This window comes from Pinus tabuliformis, chromosome 6, assembly GCF_031772625.1.
Source record: "Pinus tabuliformis cultivar Carrire ecotype Pingquan chromosome 6, CPIR1, whole genome shotgun sequence".
Lineage (NCBI taxonomy): Eukaryota > Viridiplantae > Streptophyta > Pinopsida > Pinales > Pinaceae > Pinus > Pinus tabuliformis.
In genome coordinates, this window is record NC_142292.1 from 772,279,477 (window position 1) to 772,300,074 (window position 20,598).

A 20,598-nucleotide genomic window follows, 5' to 3' on the forward strand; every position below is an offset into this window, starting at 1 on the left:
CTAGTTTTGCCTCGATAATAACATCATCTAAGAAACGATATTCGTTGAAACTACTAGTTTTTAGTAGCATCGGAAGTGCTCTAGCATTGAAAATTGGTTGAGAGGCTAAGGCACATGAGTTCTAAAGAACCCAGAAACCATTTGGTGAAATTCCACTCGGATTGTATTTTATTAATATAATTGATATTTTTAATGGGGTTCTTAAGTCTAAACTTAGGAAAATTAAAATATTAAAGGGTATTAATCAAAATATGGGTGAGAATGATCTAGAAGGCGGATCAAGTCATGTTTTAATCTTAGCTGTTGATTAGAGACTTAATCTCGGTCGTTGAAGACTCAACAGGGAAAGTATAAAATGGAGGCTTGCGGTTCACTTGAAAAAAACACACAGAGAGATTGAGGAAATCGATTTTCTGAGGTGAGAAGTTCCCAGGAGGAAAATTGATTGGGGAGATCTTGCAGCTGAGGGGTAGGGATACTTCAGGAATATTAGCAGAGAGGCGAAGAGAATCTTGTGGAGGCCGCACAGTAGCCAGGAGAGCTGACGCTGGGCCAGTCTGGGCCCACGCAGCATTGACGCAGAGCCAGTAGGGCCAGCGCAGAGGGAGAAAGTTTCCTTCCACGTAGAAAGCTAGAACTGCTGGGAATTGTCGGAACAGCCAAGAAAGCTGACACAGTGGGCAGAAGAGTTGACGCAGAGCCTCAGAGAGCTCCACGCAAGCCCATGCAGTCACTACGAAGGGGCAGCACAGTTGTAGCCGAGGCCAACCAGTTTTACTGTCGGATCAGTCGGAATCTACCAGGTGAAGTGAGGTAAAACTCACGCATGTTTTCCGCCATTGTATTTCTCTGTCATTGGACTGCTGGGAGGGCAACCGACATTTGTATTCAGAACTACTGCTTAAGAAGAGAAAACCCTCAGAGCCGCTGCACAGGTTTTCCCGCATTGGGTTTTTTCGGGGATGTTTAGTCCAAAAATAAGTGTCCTTTGTGTGTTTGTCTCATTTGTTTTTCAGTGCTTGATATGTATATTGGTGTAGGCTGCAGTGTATTTACATTAATATTTTCTGAATATTTTTGAAAATAACTTGTTAAATGAAGAACACAAGTAGGTAATGCAAATCAGTTTACTGCAGTAGGATTTATGACTTGTTCGATTCAGAAATTTTCACAAAAACCCCTTGACGTGTCCCGAATCAGATGAATCAAACACGATTCGGTGGGACACGTGTCCGAGCGTGTCCCATGCATGTCTGGGCATGTCCTCCAAACGTGTGCATCATGTCCTGATTTCAGGACACGTGTCCCCTTGAATTGTGTGTCGCGCGACCCATAAAGGTCAATTTTGGGTCATTTCTTCCTCACTATTCTCTGTCTCTCTTCTTGTGGGTGTGTGGGAGCAACTAGTAAAGGGTTTGGGAGCATTTTGGAGACGATTCAAGCAATTGGTAAGTGCATTTTGCTTTTGTTTTTTTTGCATTTTTATTACAACAGTTTCCAGCTGCATTTCTTTACAAGTTTGTGCATTTTCTCCTTATTTTTTTACAACATTCATGGCTCAATCAAGGGCAACAGGGAAGAGGCAAAGGAAGGGAAGAATGTCCCCATTGGAAATGCCCCTCCTGTTCCAATTTCATCTGGGTATGCAAGTGTTCCCTCTATTGGAATTGGGGCTGCAACAACAACTTCAAATGTTGAGGGAAGAATTAATTTAGAAAGACGACATTCAGCAGATGGGACAAGAATTGCACACCTTTGCATTGTTTGGCTCACTCATTGAACCCAAAATACTACAGCCATGAGTGGATGAATGGTGGACCTTCCCGTAGATTCCCTCCTCAAATGGATGGTGAAATTTCACAGGGGAGGAAGGATGCATTGAGGCGGATTTTTCAAGATAGAGCATCCCTTGATGAGGTTGAGAATGCCTCTGCAGAGTTTTCCACTGGCACTAGTCGATTTGCAAGATATGATGTGATTAGAGACAGGGGGCTAAGAAGCCCTGTTCTTGGTGGGCAACTCATGGGGAAACAAGCCCTCCTCTAGAGCAGTTAGCCATGAGGCTCATCTCTTAGGTGACTTCATCCTCTTGTTGCGAGAGGAATTGGAACACATATGGGAATTTGTATAGTGTCAAGAAGAGTAGGCTTGAGCAGTTCAGGGCAGAGACAATGGTGTATGTGCACACCAACCTTCGTCTTATTTACAGGCAGAGGAATGAGTGGTTGAAGGGAAAGACAAAGATGTGGGATGTCTTTCCTAATGATATGGGTTTGGACAACAGTGTTGAGTTGGCATTGGCCAACTTGGATCTTAATGAGCCAGTGCTAGAGCTTGTCACTTTTGATGATGGTGATATTGTTGAGGGGTCATCCTCCACACCAGCAGATGCAGAGATGACATAGGATACAAAGGAGGAGGATGCAACAAAGGAGAGTAGTGGTGACCAAGATGATGACAGCGATGCCGATTTTTATGATGATGATTGATGACTCATGAGCTACCTACTGCCTTGAGGCTTGTAGTTGTTTTGTATTTGCTATTTCTATTTGCCATTGGCATTGCTACTACCTATGTAACACATTTTGATTTTGATGACTTAATGAGAAAACTGCAGTTTCTTGTCTTTCTCCTATTGGATCATTGATGAATCTGTCACAATTGTGTTTGTATGCATAATCTTATTTTGTAAAACTTACAAATTTTAGAATTTAAATTAACAATGAAGAATCTAGATCTATGTTTGAATTTGTATCATGAATGAGAATTTGTGTAAGAAATATCTATTTTTTAATATATATATATATATATAATGTGTCCTAACATGTCCTATTCTGGGGGTCAATGTGCCCGTGTCGGACACTTGAATCCTCCATGTCCTATGTCCCCGTGCCAGGGGACTTAGAGCATTTGTGTTGCAAATATTTTTCCTATCATGAAATATGGCTTCAAATTTAAAGTTGCTTACTTTTTTACCAAAGTTGCCTTTATACTATCTTGGTAGATTTAAAAAAGAATCACCATTATCAAGCCACTAATATATTAAGATGTGAATTGATAATTTAGAATAGTGATGGGCTAATGGAAGATTGCATTGATTGCAGGTATCCTTCCCTCACTTTATCATTGCTCCAAATGCAGGAATTGCTGCCTATTCCAGCTGGAGATCAACAATTGTATGCTTTTATCTATCATACTGATAGTTTCTTTTTTAAATTCAAGCTACTTTGCAAATTGATTGGATATCTGGACCGTGAATATATTGTTAAAACTTTGTGCATTCCTAATTTCCTTGCAGTGAAATATGCTCATCCCAATGTTGCGTGCAGTAAATTATCTTTCACATGTTTCGTTTTTTTTTTGTATAACAGAGAGTGCTTCTAGATGGCAGTGTTTTAAGTAGAGCTAGCAATTCATATTTCAACTTGAATTGTAATATTAGAAAGAATGTAGAATCCCTTGATGTTGTGGCTGAGGTAGATATTCTGGCACTCCTTTTCTGTGAAGGAAGTAGTCTCTGTAATCACATTCCAGCATATTGATGTGTATGCCATGTGGCCTACTCTAATATACTCTTTTGTGCAGTGATGTAGTGGAAAATAGATTCTCTAGAAAAAAATCAAAGAGTACTTATATACTAGGTCTCAGTCTCAAAATGTTAAGTGACAATCCGCAGAGCTTGCCTGGTAAAATCAAATTAACTTGCATTGCTACTACAAAGTATTCAAAATGAAAATAAAGCCAAGGAAAATAACCAAAAATATGTGGATTTTCTCATTATTTTGATTCCCTCCTTTATTGTTTATTTATTTATTAGAAATTATTTTCACTTCCCATTGTAAGAGCATCAAAAGAAGGTGCAAGCACAAGCATGGAAAGGACACACCTAAAGGAAATGAGACAAAGTTAGAAAGGAAATGTGAAGCAAATTTCAGAATGAATATTGCAGGCATGATAGTCTGCTTGAACAGAATCAAACAAAAAAAGGAACATGCAATTTTAAGAGCACAAAAAAAATGAACAATTTTGAGTCAAAAAAGAAGAGGGCATTGGACTAAAGGACAAGACAAATTCAGCATGAAGGTGCACAATGAGATGGTGTGTGCAGAGTTATGGAAATGAAATTTTTTAAGTAAACTCATGCAACCAATGCAACGAACAAATGAACTCATCATTACCTTGGGGTTTACTACTTTGTGTTTGGTTGCTAAGTAAAACAGTGAAATGTCAAACCAGAGATATCTATACATTGGAACTTCATTCATTGCTTGGACCACATTTGCCAGGAAAGTTTCATCATGCAGAAGGAAATTAAAGAAGTGCCAAGGTTTCTCCGTGCTACTGCAAGATTCTTCGATCCATAGATTGATAGGACTGAAGAAATAATGCTTCTCATTGTAAGCATAAGACCACTCATCATTGTTATTTGTCAAATTGGGAAGTAAGAGAGGTTTTGATGGTGGCTCTAACTGGAACCTGTGCATAGATTGTTGCCCTTATTGGCTGCCTCTACTCACATGTACACAAAAAAGATGAGACAAGTTAGAAAAATCCAAAATATATTGAAACCCAGAAATCTATGCTTAGCTGTTTTGGAAAAGGGTGTTGAAAACTCATGAACAATGTTTGAGACCAAAAATGTTGTGGCCTTCCCATTGTTGCTAGGTTGAGATCAACGTTACCAGACTCGGAAGTGGCAATAAATCAGCAAGGCAAAAGACGAATTTTTAATCGGATTGGGAAAAATTCGGTGAATACAATAAATAATGATATACAGATATATTGAATTGAAAAAAGAAAATATATTTTTCATTGATATTCGATAAAGCCATGTCCAATCAATCCATAATATCAATAGATGTCCAAAATATCATGAATGAATGAGTATCTCATATATGTTATGACTTATGAGTCCAAACATGATCCAAAGTATTGAGTCCTAACTCTAGATCTCCACAGCAACAAGTGTCAAATCACAAAAAAATGTTAGTGCGAACCTAAGTCACATGGTTCAAGTTTGAGTTCAAATTCAACAAGGATAAAGTTCGGTTTGAATTCAAATGTTTTAAAGAGATTTGGATAAATTTTGCCATTAGGTTCGTCCATATATATATATATTTTCAAAATACAAATATCTTATAAATTATTTTGTATATTTATATATAATACTTTATAACATATATATTAAATATATAATATATAAAATATTTTATAGCATTAAATAACACAAAATTAAAATAAAATAAAAAAATAAAAATAGCATTATGACATATATGGTTAATATATGATATATAAAACTTAACTTACATAATATAAATTTAAATCAGCACTAAAATGCAAAGCACTCATGCAAACTCACTAGCCCATGGCAAAATTTAAAGGACTAGCGAAAGTTAACCAGCAGAGTTGCACAATCAAAGAAGACTAAGTTGCCGTCACAATTGCAATGACTTGTTGACCACGATTTAGGGCATCCCTTCATAGCATACTGGTTCTATTCAAAGGATCAATTAGTTATATGTTTTCAAATGTCATATCTAGTATTTAATTTATCTTTTCGGTGTCCAGAGAGAGTGAGATCAATCACCGAAACCTCTTACTTGCTAGGCATCTTATTTCTTCTCCCCTCTCCTTTAGATGGCCTGCCTTTACATATTTTATTTGAGCAATATTGTATATTAATGAATTTGGTTGTGTTTTCTGTTTGTTTTTTCATTCGTTGAGAAGAAAACAATGGCGTTTGTTTTTCAAAACATGGGATATATGATTTGCCCACGAGTTTCATCACCCAAACTCAACAAACTTAATTTTTTTTAGTGAGATTCGTGTTGAAGTTTCTAAGTCTAACAGTTAGAAACCCTCCATGTAATTTCTGATTTATTCCTTCCCACTTGTTTTGTTTAAATAACAAGTTATTTACCATGTAAATACTGAAAATAAACACAAATACATGCTCGACACATTACAGATCATCAACTGAAGGAAACAAAAACAAGCACACAAATGACACTATTATTTTTGGACTAATGTCCCCGGAAAAACCCAATGTGGGAAAACCAGTGCAGCTATTTGAGGGTTTGATTTATTAAGCAATTTCAGAATACAATCTTGGTGCCATATCCAACTCACCCAACAGAGAAAAATCTTGACAGTAGTACCTCTCCTTCGAAGACAAATGCTCCGGCTGAAACCTCGAATAAACACTCCGGCAACTCCTCAGCGCCAATCTGCCCCACGAAAAAGCCCAGTGTTAGCCTCTTTTGCCCTCTACGTCAGCTTTCCCAGCAGTTCCCGGCTGTTCCCAGCAATTCCGGCAGTTCCAGCTTCTGCTCTCTGTGTCAGCTTTCTCGGTAGTTCCCAGTAGTTCCGGCTATTCCCAATAATTTGGACTTCTACCCTTTGCGTCAGCTTTTCCGGCAGTTCCAGCAGTTTCGGCTGTTCCCAGCAGTTACGGCTTATGCCCTCTGCGTCAGCTTTCCTGGTTGTTCCGGCAATTCCCAGTAGTTTCGGCTTCTGCTCTCTGCGTCAGCTTTCCTGGCAATTCTAACAGTTCTGGATATTCCCGGTAGATCCGGCTTCTGCCCTTTGCGTCAGCTTTCCCGGCTGCTGCGCTAATCCTCCTGGCACTATCTCTGCTTCTCTGCTTCTGTATTCAATGCCCCTCAGCTGCAACTCCAGATCACTCTCTCAACTTTCTTCACAAACCCAGCCCCAGAAAGTCGAAATGTTGATCTCTTGGTGTGTTCTCCCAGTGACCCTCAAGCCTCCTCTTATTTTTTTCTCGTTGACAAATCAACGGCCGAGATTAAGTCCTTAATCAACGGCTAAGATTAGATCTGGCTTGATCCATGACTTTTGGACCATTCTAACACAGTTTTATATTAATTCACATTAATATTTTATTTTCCCTAAGTTTAGACTTATGGATTCCATTAAAAATATTAATTATTTTAATATCTCCCAAACTATTTAGAATCTGCCCAAACCCTTTCTAGGTATTGGAGATCTCATGTGCCTTAGCCTCTCCACCAATTTTTTTGGCTAGAGCACATCCAATGCTACCTGAAATCAACCCTCCCTCTTAGCGAGGATTGTGCTCTAATAATACTCCTCACTGAGCATCACCCTGATAATCTAGCATCGGTCCCTGTGCTAATGCTAGGCCTGCTGACCAACATCCTTTGCACTGTTCCATCCTGTACTGCTACCCATGGCCCTACCACTGCCACTTTTGCATCTGTACTGCAACTCCCTCTACATCCATGCTGCTGCCCATGGCCCTACCACTACCACTGTTGCATCCACACTGCAACCCCTCTCATCATGCTGCATCGTGCTGCCCATAACACTACCACTGCTAACTGCTGCACTGCAACTCGGTTACTGAGAAGTAAGTAACTGATCTTCCAACTCTGACATCTCTGTTAGGCTAGAAACACTCTTGATGCTGAAGCTCACTCCGTCACTGACAAGTGCTCCCTCTCTGACCTCTGCACTGCTGCAACAACTCCATGCATATCGCACCATTGCACACCTCTCTGTGCCATCCTGCACTGGTGCAACACTCCTGTGCCTCTCGCACTATTGCAGCTTGCTAGCCTCACATTGTCCTGGGAATCCTACATTGTAGCTCCCTCTGTCGCTCCATCCGCACCCGTCTCTACTAACATCACAAGTACTGCTACTCCTCTTCGAGGCTCTCGTAGCAAGGTCTAATTCAAGAGGTTGGGTACCTCGAGGATCTTGCCCCTCATCCCCTGTAGTCCTCCTGACTACAGCTCGATGTCTCCCCACTTCTTCTGAAGTGGCACATAGCACTCTCTCTGTGCCATCCTGCACTGGTGCAACACTCCTGTGCCTCTCGCACTATTGCAGCTTGCTAGCCTCACATTGTCCTGGGAATCCTACATTGTAACTCCCTCTGTCGCTCCATCCGCACCCGTCTCTACTAACATCACAAGTACTGCTACTCCTCTTCGAGGCTCTCGTAGCAAGGTCTAATTCAAGAGGTTGGGTACCTCGAGGATCTTGCCCCTCATCCCCTGTAGTCCTCCTGACTACAGCTCGATGTCTCCCCACTTCTTCTGAAGTGGCACATGAGCACTCATGGCACAATCATCGTCTGTCTCCACTTCCTTCTCTGCCCTTGCTAGCGCTGCCTTGGTCTCAGAAGCCTCTCCTTTGCTCTTCTTCCTCGGACACTAGGTCGCATAATGACCCAACTCCCCACAGTGGAAGCATTTGACCTTGGAGATGTCCTTCTTCTTTGCTTTTCTTGCTTACCCTCAAATGCTAGGGCAGCATCCACCTCCTCCTCCTTGATTTTGATCCCCTTGCTGCTGCTTCCTGTCTTGGTCACCCTCCTGATCTCTTCTTGGCGAAGAGCCACCCACATTTCCTCCCAATCTGGAAGGGTCGCCCTGCCCAGTATGCTCTGGACAAACACCTCCCAGTCTTCTGAGACTACATTCAAGGTTGTTCTCACCATCAACTCTGGATCTGGTGTGGCCCCTATGGAAGTCAGCTGATCTCGAATCTCCTTCAATCGACCGAGGAAGGTGTCGATCTATTCTCCCTTCTGCATCTGGTATGACCGCAGCTAATTTTCTAGGAGCATCTTCCTCTACACGGAAGTATGCTAATACAACTTGGTCAGGGCCTCCCACATCTCCCGTGTCGTATTCTTCTCGGCAATATGTGGTACTATATGATCCTTGACCCCGTCAAGAATGATACTCTTGGCCCTCGCCATTGCTTCCTCATACCTGTCATTGTCAGCTGGGTCAACTAGGACCGCTATTGTCTTCAAGGCGAAGTGCTTGACACGATTTCTGTCAAGTATGGATAAGATTATGGCCTTCCAGACTACGAAGTTTGAGGCTCTGTCCAGTCTGTCTTGGTCTCTTACTCTATGTAGTGCCATTCCGCTGTTCTTCTACTTCCCTCCTGGAAGTTCTCGATGTGACTCCCTCTGAGCCTCGATTTCCCTCCTGGATATCCTTCTACCGATGTCGAGATGCCCCCTACTCTAATCGTTTGTGCAACCACACCACTGATCTGAATTTCTCGGTTAGAATCCCTCAGTAGTAACTCCCTCCTCCTTGGCCTTCCCCTATTAGGTATTGTTCTGAGAACATTACCCCACCAGCTCCACTCTGCAACTTATCCACAGCCTCCTAAACCCCAGCAACCTGAAGGTGACAGCTCCTAGGCTCTGCGCAGTCCTAGCACCGGCAAACTAGCTCCCTAAGCCAACTACGTTAGCCCTCTTGGCCTCTGTGTGGCTCTGCGTGAGCTTGTCTTTTCCTCCCTCAACCTCTACACAGCCTCTTCTTGGCCCAAACTTGATGACGTAGGCATTGCGTCACCCCTTCCTTGCTGTTGTGCTACTAGGAACAACTTTTGTCACTCGAGACAGTTTTTTTTTGTTGCTGCTGCTATGCTCGGTTGATGTCCTCAGTTCTCCTGTGATCTGCAACCACGCTCTGATACCATGTTGAAGTTTCTAAGTCTAACAGTTAGAAACCCTCCATGTACTTTTTGATTTATTCCTTCCTACTTGTTCTGATTAATTAACAAGTTATTTACCATGTAAATATTGAAAATAAACACAAGTACATGCTCAACACATTACAGATCATCAACTGAAGGAAACAGAAACAAGCACACAAATGACACCATTATTTTTGGACTAATGTCCCCGGAAAAACCCAATGCGGGAAAATCGGTGCTGTTATCTGAGGGTTTGATTTATTACACAGTTTTAGAATACAATCTGGGTGCCAAATCCAGCTCACCCAATAGAGAAAAATCTCGGCAATAGTACCTCTCCTTCAGAGATAGATGCTTTGGCTGAAACCTCGGATAAACACTCCAGCAACTCCTCAGCTCCAATCTGCCCCACGAAAAACCCCAGCGTCAGCCTCTAGGGACTGTGCCAGCCTCTTCTGCCCTCTGTGTCAGCTTTCCCGGCAGTTCCCACTGTTCCCTATAGTTCCGACTTCTGCCCTCTGCGTCAGCTTTCCCGACAGTTCTTAACAATTCCGGTTGTTCCCGGCAGTTCCGGCTTCTGCCCTCTGTGTGAGCTTTCCCGGCTGTTCCGACAGTTCCCGGCAGTTCTGACTTTTGCTCTCTGCGTCAGCTTTCCCGGTTGTTCTGGCAGTTCCAGCTATTCCCGGCAGTCCTGGCTTCTGCCCTCTGCATCAGCTTTCCTGGCTACTGCGCTGATCCTCCCGGCACTATCTCTACCGCTTTGTGTCTGTATTCACTGCCCCTCAGCTGCAACTCCATATCACTCTCTCAACTTTCTCAACAAACCCAACCCCAAAAGGTCAAAATCTTGATCTCTTGGTGTGTTCTCCAAGTGACCCTCAAGCCTTTTCTTATACTTTTAACGTTGAAAAATCAACGATCGAGATTAAGTCCCTAATCAACGGCTAAGATTAGATCTGGCTTGATCCATGACTTTTTGACCATTCTAACACAATTTTATATTAATTCACATTAATATTTTATTTTCCCTAAGTTTAGACTTAGGGACTCCATTAAAAATATTAATTATTTTAATATCTCCCAAACTGTTTAAAATATGCCCAAACCCTTTCTGGGTATTGGAGATCTCATGTGCCTTAGCCTCTACACCAGTTTTTCTGGCTAGAGCACATCCAATGCTACTCCAAATCAACAATTCGTTGAATTTCAAACATCGGGGTTCGAATTTGGTGAACCCTATGACATTAGTGCGAACCCGTTTCCCATAATTGTTAACCTAAAAATCACATGAATTGTTGAGTCAAGGATTGAATCACGCTTAATCACAGAGTCGCGAGTCAAACTCGCATTGACCACAAGTCAAACTCAGTCAATGTGACTTTGACTCGCCTAGATTCGAATCTGGCCTTTTGCATGCCAAGCCAACTTGGACTCGTGAGTACCCACGAGTGCTCACCAAGTCTGGTAACAATGATTGATATCTATCCGGCCAAATGAATCTTTGTACACCTGATAATCACATGTCAAGGATATCCATTGTCTAAAAAGTTTCTTTTGTAGCCTGAATGTAGAAGTCCTCTTTCTGCACTTGTATATATACTTGTTCCTATATCAACTAATATGGCTACACCTACTACCAAAACTCAACAATTTGATATCTCTTAGTGTTTGCAACTTTGCGTCATAGATAGGATCACTTATGAGGAAAGAATAACTCAAATCCCATTTACATCTGTCAACCTTAAGGAATGCATCAATAGACTCAAGCTCCCATGCCCCCCATCCTCTTCAATAGTCTTCAATAGTGTGCTTGTTTACTAAGTCCTCCTCTTTCAAACTAGTTGAAGACGTGTCATGAATATTAAGTGCTTGGAGAGAAGTGTAGCTTGTTGAACTTGTGTTTTCATTTAGAGGGGTGTGGGTGGGTTCTTGAGTCATATAGTTGTCCTTGTATTCTTGTTCTCAATTATTTCTTGGTTGTTGATGGAAAAACAAGGATATTCATTGCTCTCTTCATTGATTTCTTCATTTTTGAGATGGATGTGCAATCTCTTGATTTTTCTCTTCAATAAGATCTTGGTTACCACTTGCCTCATCGGTCTCCTTAATTTTTTTCAAATAGGAGATCCACATATCATTGATTTCTAGCTCATGGGAAGGAGGAGAAGGGTGAACCTCTAGATCAAGATCTTCTTCTTCTTCACTTGCTTAATATTTTTACAACTCTGAGACTTTTTGATGCATTGCATTATGATTTTGTCACCACTCTTACCACATTTCATTTTGGGATTGAGTTGTATCCATATATAGCTCTTTCATTTATTGGGCTAAGAGAGTAATAGGATATGGAATAACCTTTGTGATGATTGTTTCCTTAAACTTCTGCATATGAGGCTCACCGTATCGTGTCTAAACATGGTCTGAAAAGAAACTGGGTGCATCCTCCCTCTTCTATTTCCATGCTGAAGTCTCCATTTAGTTTCTTGCATGACAAGTTTGTAATGAGTCATTGATTTGGATAAATAAATATTCATCATTAGAAACCATAGCCATGAATCTAATAGACTTTTGTCCAAAGGAGTTTGATAAGATAGCCTTTACAAGTTGCTAGTAGAATCAATGCATCGCGATGAAGTTCTCTAAGCTTAGAGATCAACTCTTAGTTATCAAAGAAAACATCAAGAATGGGGAGTTAATGCCCATGGCACTTAATGTGTACTACTACTTGGTACCTTGGAAACCCTTTGTGCAAGGTTTTTATGCTCATGAGTAGTTTCCCACCTTTGAGAAGCTTTGGAATGCTTTTATCTAAGAGGAGACATGGTTGTTAGAAAATTATTAAGGCAAAAATATTTTCTTATCTTGATAATTACTTGTGATGTATTATTTAACCTCTTTATGTCTTCTTTTGTCTTCTTATCATCAAGCAACTATCAAAACATAAAGACATGAAGATTATGTTGATTTGGGGTAGCATCGGATGTGCTCTAGCCACGAAAATTGGTGGAGAGGCTAAAGCACATGAGATCTCCAATACCCAGAAATGGTTTGGGCAGATTCTAAACATTTTGGGAGATATTAAAATAATTAATATTTTTAATGGAGTAACTAAGTCTAAACTTAGGGAAAACAAAATATTAATGTGTATTAATATAAAACTGTGTTAGAAGGGTCCAAAAGTCATCGATCAAGCCAAAGTTAATCTTAGTCGTTGATTTGTCAACGAGAAAAGTATAAGAGGAGGCTTGAGGTTCACTTGGAGAATACACTGAGTTGATTAAGATTTCGACTTTCTGGGGCTGGGTTTGTTGAGGAAGTCGAGAGAGTGATCAGAGTTGCAGCCGAGGGGCAGTGAATACAGAAGCAGAGAGGCAAAGATAGCACCAGGAGGATCAACGCAGTAGCCGAGAGTGAGGGATGCAGAACTAGCCAAGGGTTCACGCAGAGCCAGCCAGGGCTCACGCAGAGGCAACCAGGGGTTGCGCAGTGCCTCAGAAGGCCAGCGTGGGTGATGCAGAGGGCCAGAGGGTTGACATGGTGCCTCCAGAGGCTGACGCAGGCCAACCCAGAGTGATGTTGGGTAAACGCTGGGCCAAAAAGGGCTGACATTGTCCCTAGAGGCTAACGTTGGGGTTTCGTGGTGCAGATTGGAGTTGTGAAGCTACTGGAGTGATTATTCAGGGCTTCAGCCGAAACATTTGTCTTTGATTGAGAGGTACTATTACCGAGATTATTCTCTGTTGGGTGAGCCGGTTTTGGCACCCAGATTGTATTCAGAAATTGCATAATAATAAAACCTTCAGATAGCTGCACTGGTTTTCCCGCATTGGGTTTTTCCGGGGACATTGGTCCAAAAACAACGATGTCACTTGTGTGCTTGTTTTGTTTCCTTCAGTTGATGATTTGTAATGTGTTGAGCATGTAATTGTATTTATTTCCAGTATTTACATGGTAAATAACTTGTTAATTAATAGAACAAGTAGGTAGGGATAAATCAGTAAAGTACATGAAGAGTTTCTAATGGGTTAGACTTAGAAATTCCAACATGGTATCAGAGCATGGTTGCAAATCACAAGAGAATTGAGGACATCAGTCGAGTAGAGCAGTAGTAGTAGAAAACAGTTGTCCCAAGTGACAGAAGTTGTTCCTGCAGCATAGCAGCAAGGAAGGGGTGATGCAGTGCTTGCGTCATCAAGATTGAGCAAGGAAAAGGCCAGCGTAGAGACTCCGGAGGGCAGAAAAGGCTCACGCAGAGACCAATTGGGTTGACACAGTTGGCTAGGGGAGCATTTCAGCCAGTGCCTGATTGCGCAGAGCCTAGGAGCTCTAACCTTTAGTTTGTTGGGGTTTAGGAGGTTGTCGGTAAGTTGTAGAGTGGCGCTGGTGCGGTACTGTAGTCAGAATAGTACCTAACAGGGCAAGGCCAAGGAGGAGGGAGTTGCTACCAAGGATTTCTAGTCAAGAAATCTGGATCAGTGGTGTAGTTGCACTAACAATCGGAGTGGTGGCATCTTGACATTGGCAGAAGGGTTTCTAGGAGGGAAATTGAGGCTCAGAGAGAGTCACACCAAGAACTTCCAGGAGGGAAGTAGAGGAGCAGCAAGATGGCAGTGAACAGGGTAAGAGACCAGGACAGACTGGACGGAGCCTCAAACTTCATAGTCTGGAAGGCCAGAATCTTATCTGTTCTAGACAGAAATTGTGTCAAGCACTTCGCCTTGAGGACGATAGCAATCCCAGTTGACCCAGCTGATAACGACAAGTACGAGGAGGCAATGGCGAGGGCCAAGAGCATCATTCTTGACAGGGTCAAGGACCATGTAGTACCACATATTGTCGAGGAGGACACGAAAAATGAGATGTGGGAGGCCCTAAAGAAATTGTACCAGCATACTTTTGTGCAGAGAAGGATGTTACTAGAAAATCAGTTGCGGTCATACCAGATGCAGAAGGGAGAATAGATCGACCCTTTCCTCGGTCAAATGAAGGAGATCCGTGATCAGCTGACTTCCATAAGAGCCACACCAGATCAAGAATTGATGGTGAGAACAACCCTGAACACAATCTCAAAAGACTGGGAGGTGTTTGTCCAGAGCATACTGCGCAGGGCAACCCTTCCAGATTGGGAAGAAATGTGGGCGGCTCTTCACCAAGAGGAGATTAGAACGCTGAGCAAGGCGGGAAGCAGCGGCAAGGGGATCAAAATCAAGGAGGAGGAGGTGGATGCTGCCCTAGCATCTGAGGGAAAGCAGGAGAAACGGAAGAAGAAAGACCTCTCCAAGGTCAAATGCTTCCATTGTGGGGAGTTGGGTCATTATGCGACCCAGTGTCCAAGGAAGAAGAGCAAGTGAGAGGCCTCTGAGACCAAGGTTGCGCCAACAAGGGCAGAGAAGGAAGTGGAGACAGATGATGACTGTGCCATGAGTGCACACACACCACTTGAGCGGAAGTGTGGTGACATCGAGCTGTAGTCGGACAGACTACAGGCGATGAGGGTCAGGATCCTTGAGGTACCCAACCTCTTGGATTAGACCTTGCTACGGGAGCCCCAAAGAGGAGTAGCAGTACTGGCAGATGTTAGTAGAGACGGATGCGGATGGAGTGACAGAGGGAGCTACAGTGCAGGATTCCCACGACAGCGCGAGGCTAGCAGGCTGCAACAGTGCGAGAGGCACAGGAGTGTTGCACCAATGCAGGATGGCACAGGAAGGTGTGCAACGATGTGAAATGCACAGAGTTGTTGCAGCAGCACATAGGTTAGAGAGGGAGCACTTGTCAGTGACAGAGGGAGCTTCAGCATCAGGAATGTTTCTAGCCTGACAGAGATGTCAGAGTTGGGGAGATCAGTTACTTACTTCTCAGTAACTGAGTTGCGGTGTAGCAGTTAGCAGTCCCAGTGCTATGGGCATCATGATGAGAGGGGTTGCAGTGCAGATGCAGCAGTGGCAGTGGCAGGGCCATGGGCAGTGGCACGGATGTAGAGGGAGCTGTCGTACAGATGCAGCAGTGGCAGTGGCAAAGCCATGGGTAGCAGTACAGGATGCAGCAGTGCAGAGAATGTTTGGAAGCAGGCCTAGCATCATCACAGGTACCGATATCAGATGATCAGGGTGATGCTCAGTAAGGAGTATTACTAGAGCATAGTCCTCGCTAAGAGGGAGTGTTGATTTTGGGTAGCATCGGATGTGCTCTAGCCACGAAAATTGGTGGAGAGGCTAAAGCACATGAGATCTCCAATACCCAGAAATGGTTTGGGCAAATTCTAAACAGTTTGGGAGATATTAAAATAAATATATTTTTAATGGAGTCTAAACTTAGGGAAAATAAAATATTAATGTGTATTAATATAAAACTGTGTTAGAAGGGTCCAAAAGTCATGGATCAAGCCAAATTTAATCTTAGCCGTTGATTAGGGACTCAATCTCTGCTGTTGATTTGTCAACAAGAAAAGTATAAGAGGAGGCTTGAGGGTCACTTGGAGAATACACCGAGTTGATCAAGATATCGAATTTCTAGGGCTGGGTTTGCTGAGGAAGTCGAGAGAGTGATCAGAGTTGCAGTTGAGGGGCAGTGAATACAGAAGCAGAGAGACAAAGATAGCACCAGGAGGATCAGCGCAATAGCTGAGAGTGAGGGTCGCAGAACCAGCTAGGCGCTCACGCAGAGCCAGCCAAGAGTTGCGCAGTGCCTTAGAAGGCCAGCGTGGGTGACACAAAGGGCTAGAGGGCTAATGCAATGCCTTTAGAGGCTGACGTAGGCCAACCCAGAGTGACGTTGGGCAAACGTTGGGCTTGAAAGGGCTGACATTGTCCCTAGAGGCTAACGCTAGGGTTTCGTGGGGTAGATTGGAGCTGTGAAGCTGCCGGAGTGATTATCTGGGGTTTCAGCCGGAACATCTATCGAAACCCGAACATCTATCTCCGACTAAGAGGTACTACTGCCGAGATCATTCTCTGTTGGGTGAGCCAGTTTTGGCAACCAAATTGTATTTAGAAACTACATAATAATAAAACCCTCAGATAGTTGCACCAATTTTCCCACATTGAGCTTTTCCGGGGACATTGGTCCAAAAACAACGATGTCACTTGTGTGCTTGTTTTGTTTCCTTCAGTTGATGATCTATAATGTGTTGAGCATGTACTTGTTTATTTCTAGTATTTGCATGGTAAATAACTTGTTAATTAACTGAACAAGTAGGTAGGAATAAATCAGTAAGGTACATGAAGGGTTTCTAACGGGTTAGACTTAGAAATTCCAACAGATCAAAACAAGCTCACAAGATGTAGGCTCTCAGCTAGGCAAAAATCCCTCTCCTAGGGGAAAGCCCAACAAAACTCTCTTCTCTTCTTCAAGAATCAAATCAAATGAGACAACCAAGACCCTTGGGCCAACAATAAGACCTCCAATCCACCAAGTCAACCTTCCAAGAAGACTAGTCAAACTCTAGTCAAGACCTCCAAAGTCAACATAAGTCAAACTCTCCAAAAATCTAAGTCAAACATGGTCTCGAACCTCTCGTACTTTTGAAATCTCAGCCTGCAACAATTCGGATCTACAGTAAGTTAGTAACCATAACCAGTCACAGAAACTCGCACATGTGAACCAAATAAAAGGGAAAAATACACTTCTTTCCTTAGTTGGAGCTCTTCCTTCCTTCTCTAGGGATTTTCTTTCTTTTCCAAGTCTTTTCACCTTCACTTCTATCGTTCGCACTTCCTTGAGAGTTGCAGATCGAATGTTTGATTGAATGTACCATAGTAGGTCAAATGCACTGCTTATTTATAGTGGTTGAAGCACCCTTATGAGGCTGACTTCATAGCTCTTGAGGCCGGTTTGGTGGAGTAATATATAACCAATTTTACATAAAATATTTTCTCTTTCTTTGACATAATAAGCCTAAGAAGGGTCTAGAACATAAGGACAATGACAATGACTCATGACTCAACCCTAGAAGCACTCAATGGGTGCTTTGACCTATCAATATAACCAAATGAGCATGAAATCCATGGTTATAAAATATTTTTTTCTTTTGATCTTTACAAAGTTTTTCTTTTCTTCTCTTTACAAATACATAAGAATTACATCATGTCATGATTTAATCAACAATTATGAAGACTGATACTAGTTACATTTTCAACACTCCCTCTTAACTAGGGAGGTATTCATAATTGTTCAACCGGTACAAGGATGACCTCAATTTCAAATGTTCCAGGAAGAGCACAACAACATATGCAATGCTAGATACCATCTAGAATAACATTGCCCAGGTATCAATCCATCAAGGTATCATCTAGGCTTTTTTCCAAGGTACCAACTCAACATATCAAAGATCCAAGTGTCATCTCAAGACACTAATTCAGGGATCCAAGTGTCATCTCAAGACACTAATTCAAAGATTCAAGTGTCCTTTCAAGACACTAATTCAAGGATCCAAGTGTCATTTCCAAGACACTAATTCAAGGATATAAGTGCCCTCTCCAAGACACTAATTCAAGGATCCAAGTGTCATCTAGGCTACCTTCCAAGACACTAATGCAAGGATCCAAGTGTCAAGACACTAACTCATCATCAGGGATCCAAGTGTCAATTACCAAGACACTAACTCATCGGGGGCCCCGATGTCATTCGAGACACCCACTTATCACAGATCCCTTGGTGTCATCTAGGCCAATATATCAATTCCAACAGAGATCTGTACATCATCTAGGCTAAGACACCAACACATAAGGGGATCTGGACATCATCAACCGCCCTAGAAAGGGATTTCAATATCATCTAGATGTCCTCCCCAGTACCATCATGTTGATTTTTGAGTAGCTTGGGAGGTACTCCAAGCCCTAGGGTTCAGGGTTTAGAGGTTGGAGCACCACAAGAGTCACTTGTGGGCTTAGAACCCAAGGTTGGGGTTTTGCACCCATCGATGTTTGGGCCAAAACCATGAAGCATTTTGGACATGTGATGGATGGAGATGATAGAGGACGGCAAGGAGAATCCAACACTTCGAGAATCGTCAAAATATAAGTTGTCCTGAGTGAGTTATGAATTTTTGAAGTTGACAATTAATTATTGGACAGTCAAGTCATGTTACTTTTCTTGTTAGCTTATACTTCTTCTTATTATTAGTGCTTATGTGTGTACTTCATCAAACTGCTACCAAAACAAAATAACAAGAACACGAAGTTTGGCTCTCTGCCAGGGACAAAACCTCTCCACTCTTGAGAGGAAAACCCTTTGTAGGTTTTCTCTTATTGAAGCTTCTTATTTGAACAACTGCCAAACCCTAGACCCTTGACTAGGACATCATCCAAGCATAAGTCAAATCCTTCCTTTTTCTGCGCTATAACTTCTGGCATATCAAACTCTGTCTTCCGGCACTTGGCTCCTTAGCACTTCGTCCTTTTGCTGCTTGTCTATGTTAGGAAACCCTAGAATATTAGGGCTTCTTTACTTCTTTCTAGATAGAGTCTTCTTCGCTTTCCTTTGTATACCTTGTAGACCTAGATACACATTTGAATGAGGCTATTCATGTTGTTGCCTTTAACTGTTGTCAAATCTGCAAAGTTTACTTGTTGCACGTGTGAACAGAAACCCTAAAATAGTCTCCTTCTCCTCGTTGTCTTTTCTTTCTTCTTCGCTGGTTGGGGAGACCTTATTGTCCTTGTTTCTTAGCCCAAAATCAAGATATTTGTTATTGTTGTAATGACCACAGGGATCCTCCTTTAACTTCACACATGTGGTTGCAGAAACCCTAGAACACGTCTATTTTTCCTTCGTTGTTCTTTCTCCTTGTTTGTTGCCCTTGTAAACCCCTTAACTTAGCTTACTTCGTCCTCCTTATTACTGCCTTATACCCTCGCTAATTTCAGAGATAATTCGTTGTGCTTTTGAGGAGTGGACAACCTCTATAAATAGAGGTTTGTCCCTCCTCTTCAAGCCGACATGACTGTCCATGAGGCCGACTTGACAGTTTTGCTATAACTCATCTTTTCTTCATTATTTTGTTGCTTGGAGACTTCGTTGATGCTAGGAGAGGATTTGACTTTGCTTGGAGTTGTTCCCTTGACCTTGTACATTGACATACATGATGTAACATGCCCTCAAAGGGTCTCATCATAATTACATTTTGACTTTGACTCTCTAGAAGCACTTCAAAATGTGCTTGACCTATTTTCAATGAGCAAGAAACTCATTGACAAATAATATAAAAATAATTTATCTTTTCTTGAATAAGTACAAATATCAAAATTACATTTATGAACACCTAGCCTAGTTACATTTCCTTCAACATAGGATACAAGGTTAACCACCAATTTGGATGGAGGAGACAATAGTACAAACCAAGCCCCTTCTTTCCGCTGAATCCCTCCACTAATCCATGCCCAAAAGTGTCCATGATAAGTAAGCCAAAATACCAACTACATAATGAAAAGCTATACCTTCGGGGTTGGAAGGCCCACCTTCAAACATACTACCATAACAGCTAGACGAGGGAGCATAATGGCTAGCTCAGTTGACGGAGATGGTGGTACATTGAGCTATTTGGTGGCTGCAAGGGGTTGTGGGTTGTCGATTGAGGACCATCTAGGAGAAAAAAATTATCCTATGGATACCACCCACAGGTGGTGGGTAATAGGCTGGAAAAAGTAGAAACACTCTGAGAAATTCTTCCTGTGTGTTTTCCTCTTCCTTCCCTGTATAGATTTGCTACTGTAAACCCTCAGTATAATTTTCTACACCTAGATCTACTTTGTGAACTGACTAATCTGATCATCAAAATTCCTTCCCGACAATACCACTGCCTGTTGCCACATATTTGAAGCAAAATCAAAATTTTCCTTCTCCTGGATCTGAAAATCGATTTTCTACTTTGCAAATCGAACCCTGGCTTGGCCTACATAGATCTAGATCCTGTGTTTCAAATCTCCCTCTAAAATTGCACGATCTTACTTCTTCCGCTCTGAGCCTTAGATCTAATCAACTACCACTCAGATACCATGTGAAAAATCTACAATTGCAATGAATGGGAAACTATTCTTCTAACTAATATTGTTTATTTGTCTTTTGTTATTTAACGATAAATAATGAATAACTCACTACTGCAATCTT

At 42.1% G+C, this 20,598-nt stretch overlaps 1 protein-coding gene across 2 annotated transcripts in view; it reads left to right on the forward strand.

Moving 5' to 3' along the window:
• Window positions 1-20,598, forward strand: part of LOC149261004 (zinc ion binding protein) — a 449,429-nt gene that overhangs the window by 335,779 nt on the left and 93,052 nt on the right. For both annotated transcript variants that reach the window (XM_089421537.1, XM_089421534.1), the window contains exon 9: window positions 3,105-3,176. In XM_089421537.1, coding sequence (XP_089277663.1) covers window positions 3,105-3,176 — 72 coding nt within the window. The remainder of the gene's footprint in view (window positions 1-3,104; window positions 3,177-20,598) is intronic.